Source organism: Lepidochelys kempii, chromosome 25 (genome assembly GCF_965140285.1).
Source record: "Lepidochelys kempii isolate rLepKem1 chromosome 25, rLepKem1.hap1, whole genome shotgun sequence".
NCBI lineage: Eukaryota > Metazoa > Chordata > Testudines > Cheloniidae > Lepidochelys > Lepidochelys kempii.
In genome coordinates, this window is record NC_136404.1 from 11398306 (window position 1) to 11403821 (window position 5516).

At 58.7% G+C, this 5516-nt stretch overlaps 1 protein-coding gene across 3 annotated transcripts; it reads right to left on the reverse strand.

Moving 5' to 3' along the window:
- Window positions 1-241: 241 nt before the first annotated feature.
- Window positions 242-5516, reverse strand: LRG1 (leucine rich alpha-2-glycoprotein 1). Of its 3 annotated transcripts, none has more exons than XM_073323853.2 (2): window positions 5487-5516; window positions 242-2694 (listed from the first exon to the last, which is right to left on the reverse strand). In XM_073323853.2, the coding sequence occupies exon 2, from the start codon at window positions 2691-2693 to the stop codon at window positions 1584-1586; it is 1110 nt and encodes a 369-aa protein (XP_073179954.2). In that variant the 5' UTR covers window position 2694; window positions 5487-5516; the 3' UTR covers window positions 242-1583. The 3 variants fall into 3 exon arrangements, with proteins under 3 accessions (XP_073179954.2, XP_073179953.2, XP_073179955.2); XM_073323852.2 differs by lacking the exon at window positions 5487-5516 and adding an exon at window positions 3561-3725; XM_073323854.2 differs by lacking the exon at window positions 5487-5516 and adding an exon at window positions 2968-3220.

Sequence of the window (5516 nt, forward strand, 5' to 3'; positions counted from 1 at the left end):
GCTTTCCAAGGCCACTAGTTGAACTTCACCCGCATCAGCCCTTGGCCTCCTCTCCCTTCCCCCATCGAATCAGGGACCCCTTAGTGTCCATCGTGTTCACCTTGATTATTTTCAAGTTACGCCAACAACCAGCAACCTCTCTTTATAGAACAAAAGCCCAGCCACCCACTCTGGGGTCCAGAGGCACCACTCACTCCCGGTTTTTATTGGCGTGATAAATCAGGACAAATTGTGCAGCAGCTTTAAACAATTCAGTTTAATTTAAACCTTCCTTAGGACCCTAGTTCCGCCATAAATTTGCCAGCGAGACGTTAACGTGTTACATTCAGTGTTTTGTTTCCAATTAAAAAAACACAACGGCTGCAATCAACATATCATGAGGGCCAGAACATTCACAGGGACGGGGTGACATTGACCAGAGAAGCTGGATTTAGTCATGGCTTACATTTCTCTCTCTAGAGAGCTATGCTTTCCTTTCAATGCCAAACTTCTCTGATCTTTGGGACCAGGATGGGATGCCCGGTCCTAAGACCTTTTAGGGGATAACAGAGGCCTGGGATGGGGGACCCATGTTCTTGGACCTTGTAGGGGGAGCATCTATCCAGCCTGCAACTGCTTGCCTTTGCTTCTACAAGGAGATGCATCAAAGGCATGTGGCTGAGGTGAGCTGACTCCTCTTGATAGCCAGATCAGGTCAGTCCTATTAGATTGCACCTGGCGGAAAGGATCTCTTTCTGAAGAGGCCGGCCAAGGGGAAGGGCAGGAAAGGGAAACCCTGGCCATAGCCAGCTCAGAAGGAAGCTATGTGTATGTGTTGCTGATTGCACAACGGTGGGATGTTTGGGATGGGGTGGGGACCTTACCCAAGGACAGGGACCCTGATCCAAGCCAACCCCTTGCAGAGCTAAACTCCAGCCCATGCTGTTTCCTATAAAACCAACTTTCCAGAGCCCCCCCAACCCCCACAATTTAGGCTCCTGGGTGCCTCCAAGGATACTCAGTGCCAGATTGCAGAGCTGGGCGTGGGATTTGGGTGCCAAGCTCGGAAGCTGGTGCCTGAATAAGGACAAATTCCAGGTGGACGACAGTATCCTAAGAGATGTCTGGGCTTTTTGCTGGGGAGGGGTTTCCTGGCGGGGGAAGAGGGAATCTGTTGGGTGCTGAGTGGAGACCATCCCACCCGAGCGTGTGGCTGCGTGAGAGAGCTGGCTGGGGGAGGCGCATGGTAGCCCCTGTCTCTGAGGCATTGTAAGGATGAGGGGCTGAAGGGGTCAGGGAGGAGAGCACGGAGGAGTGTGTATGGGTGTGTGTGGGGGTGTTCTCCTGCGCCATGGTCCTTCTTGCTGCAGCTGGGCAGGTCTTTGATCAGTGACCTGGGGGGTGAGCTGGCTGCGGCAAATGGGGAAAGGCCTGATCTGGAAAGGCCAGTCCTATGGGAAAGGTGGTGGGCCCTGCTGGGATTCCCTGGTAAGGAAGGCACCAACATCATCATCATCATCATCATCATCATCATGCCATGGGGGCCCAGTGGCTGGTGGCAGGGGGGGAGTTGAAGCTGGGAGTGCCCACAGCTTTCAACACGTCTAGCTGGCGGGCTGCCCACTTGGAGCTGGGTGCTGCCACCTGGGCCAGCCATGCTCCGCTGGGGAAGCGTGGCCCCGAGGGAGGCTGCAGGGGCTCGGGCGCTCTGTGGGTGCAGCCGAGCAGGAAGCAACGAGCGCGTCCTTGGCCGCGGCTGCCACCGTCTGGCCCTTGAGGTTCTCGGGGGTCCCGCAGAGGGTGTGCTGGAGGGTGTACAGGCCGACCGAGCGGCCCGCCACCCACCGCATGAAGGCGAGCATGGTGCAGTCACATGCCCATGGGTTCCCGGACAGATCCAGCTCCAGCGTCAGGTTCTGCTCTGAGAAGCAGGGGGCCAGCGAGGTCAGGGTGTTGTTGGAGAGATCCAGGAGGGCCAGCTGGCCCAGCTTGCCGAAGAGCTGTGCGGGCAGCGAGCTCAGGTTGTTGTGCTGGAGGAAGAGGTACTGAAGGTGCGGCACCAGGTCGAAGGTGTGCTCGACAATGGAGTGGAGCTGGTTGCCTTCCAGGTTTAACCTCTCCAGGCTGGGCAGGCCGGCCAGCAGCTCTGGGGCCAGCCTGCCCAGGTGGTTATGAGACAGGTCAAGGCTTTTCAGGCTGCTCAGATTCTGGAAGCAATTTGGAGGCAGAGCCTGCAGCCGGTTATTGGACACATCTAACCACTCCAGCTCCCGCAGCGTCTGGAACCACGCTGGCTCCAAGGCCCCCAGCCTGTTCCCATTCAGAACCAGGTGCTGCAGAGGGCTATGGGAGTCCACGATCTCTGGGGGCAGGCCTTCCAGGAGGTTGTTGGTGAGATCCAAGACCCGAAGCGCTGGCAGATCCCGGAAGAGGCTGCCGGGGAGGCTCCTCAGCTGATTGTTGGAGAGATGCAGCTCTCGGAGGTTGGGGAGCTTCTGCAGGGCGTCTGGGCCGATGCTGGAGAGGTTGGTGAACTCCACAGAGATCATCAGCATCTCCTCGGGGAAGCCGGTTGGGAAGCTGCTGAGGGACGGGGAGGTGCAGACAAATTGTGTGATGTTGCTGGAGGTGGGCACGGGTGGGCAGGGGGTGCCCAGCCAGCAGGGAAGGGAGGACATGAGTGCAGCCAACAGGGCGATCCCCAAACGGCCCATCCTGCAAGGAAAAACACACACTGGGCCATCACAGCTAGTCGGCGGTAAAGGGACCTGGGAAGTGGAGAGGCTGAGCTGGGAGGCTAGAGTCAGCCAGGTGCTGAGCAAACTCCCTACTCCCTCTGCCCGCACAGGGCTCCTCAATCGTGCCCCACTGCCCTAGGATCCTCCCCTACCCCCCACCCCCCCCACAATCCTGCCGATGCCCCTCCATCTCCACCCTCTGCCCCCTGCTGTTCCAGCCCTGGGCTCCCAACCATATTCAGAATCTCACCTTTTTAATCTCTGCCCAAGGCCCACTGCTGAGGTTCCCCTCCTCCCCCAGCCGGGAGGACGCTCTGCTGGAGGGGAGAGGGGAGATCCTTGCTGGCAGATCCCTCATGGGGCCAGATTTGGGCCCTGCTCCGGCACGGCAAAGCAGCTGCGAAGCTCCCTTGGTTGGCCACCTGGGGTTTCCCTTAGAGTAAGGGAACCCCTGGGGGACACACAGGCTCTAGGCCACCCTTTCCCAGCCCCAGAACCTGGGGACATTACATGAGAAAAGGGGGCATGGCCAGGGCACCTCTTTGCTTGGCCTATTCCAGAATGGCCCCTGGGGGCAGAGGGCAACTGGTTCTAACCTTACACGGGGGACCAGATCGTCCCCCTAACCCTAACCTAACATTGATCCTTGCTGGGAATCGGGGCCTCCTGAATATTATCCTGGCTGGGGTGTGCCCCGACTCCCTCCGCCAGGGCCCTCCCCCCCTCAGCATGCTGCGTAGCTGGATTGCTCTGCAGTTAAAACTCTCCCAGCCGGAATCAATAGCTATGTACTTCGCACTATCCCGGGGCCAGGCCTGGGAAAAGCCCCGAGCCCGTATCTACCTTTCCCTGATTGCGATTCTGCCTCGCTGAGCCTTGTCTCTGGCTGCTCCTCGCCGCCGGGAAACACTGTCCTGTGTGTGCCAGGGGCTGGCTCTTTATAGCAGTCCCGTTAGCCAGCCCATCAGCCCTGGGGCTGGGAGAGCAGGGAAGGGGCGGGAGCAGGGCGGCCATGGGTCTCCTTCTGGGAACTGCCCCCTCGCTCTGCCTGGTTGAGAAATCACCTCTTTGCGAAACCCGCAGGAGCGACGGGCCCGCTCCTGAGCTGCTGGACAATGGCATCACTGAATTCGATGGCGCTGGGCCAATTTACACCCGCTGGGGCCAATTTACACCCGCTGAGGATTTGGTCCAACACCTATGATCGCTTTTAGCCCTCCCTCCCCCCGCCCATAATTTTGTTCCCCTGATGGGTAAGGGCTCCCCAGAGGGGCCGGGGTTTGTGCTGTCCCTTGCTCTGGTTCCCTGGGCCCAATTTCGCAGGGCCCTGGAGTCACCAACCGCAGGGCACAGCAGGGGCTGGGCATGACCATCCTGAGTGGGCAGCATGTCATGCCCACTGTGCCCTGGGGCAAATGACTGCCCTGGTGGTAGGGCAGCGATGGAGAGGACCCTGTATCGCCAGGCGCTCTTCCCCCCACCTGGCAATGGCACACTTAAACCAGTGAGCAAAGTGCAACTTGACAAACACATTCCCGAGGGCCCCCCCTCCCCCCCCTCCAATGCCCTCCCCAGTGTTTACCATGGCAGGGATTTTTGAATATGTTTATCTCTGATTGATGCAATTGCCAGGACAATGACAGCAGCTGTGCGGATTGAAAGGGCTTTTGTGGTTGATTTCCCTGTGGTTTATTTAGCCAGCTCAGCTCCGCGCCTGGCTCTGGGTCTGGATTTGCTCAGGTTGGAACCTGTGGGGGAGAGGGGGAGGATGTTTTTCTGGGGTTTGCATGATTGTTTGCTCGCCCGTATCCCCACGTACAATTCGTCTGCAAACACAGCTCTGGACCCCTTGTCCTCCAGCTCTGGGGATCGGGCAGTTAAATCATTGAGCAAAGGGCAACGAACGTCTGTTCTCCCAGTCCCTCCCCCCCACCCCACCCCGACCCTGCATTGTAGCTACTGGCCATGTTTGCCAGGCGGCAGCCCGGAATCTGAACTGTGGGCACAGACTGGCACGGTTAACCCGCTGTGTGGCTGCTGGTGCAAAGAGTCAGGTCTGATGCCTGCAATTTATTTGGGGGGAGCAGACATGTGGGTGCTGTTTGCACCCACAAAATGGGAAACTGGGCATCAATAATATCCCCCCTAAAGTCCCCGGAGGCAGGTGGGTCCAAGGACAGGGGAAGGGGAAGGGCCCTTCTTGCTGTGATCGCGGCACTGTGAGCCAGTGAGGTTCCGAGCAGGGGGCCGTCAGTTGGGATCGGCCAGTGTTTGCGGGCGGGGGTGGGAGGGCTAAGTCCGCTCTTGTGGGGAGACCCATGGGGTGAACGAACTCTGTCCCTGAGACAGAGCACAGTCCAGAGCCCAGTGCATGGGCTGCTCTGTACCCGTCCGAGCTCCCCGTCCCGTCCGAGAGCCAGCATCAAATACGTTCTTGGCCATGGAGTTCTTCTCTGCTCTGAGGTCGAGTCAGCTGGGCCCGTTTCTCTCTCGCTCTTTGCTGCCTAGTTTCCTCCCTTCCCCTCTCTCCAGGGGATCATTTCTCAGCTAGTCCCTCCCCTAATGGGATTCCCGGGCCAGTCACTCCCACGCCCCAAACCTGGGCCACTTCCAACCGGGCCACAGGTGGCAGAAAGAGACAAACATCCTGCCCAGCGACTTTCTGGCAGGTGCCACCTTTGCCGTGACCAGCCAGTGGCAGCCTTGCTGCTCTGTTAAATCCCAGGTCTCTCCCAGCTACAATAAATATGAAGAACCAGAATTCCTCACCCGGCTGCTTCTGTTCTCCGGGCCCCGCTG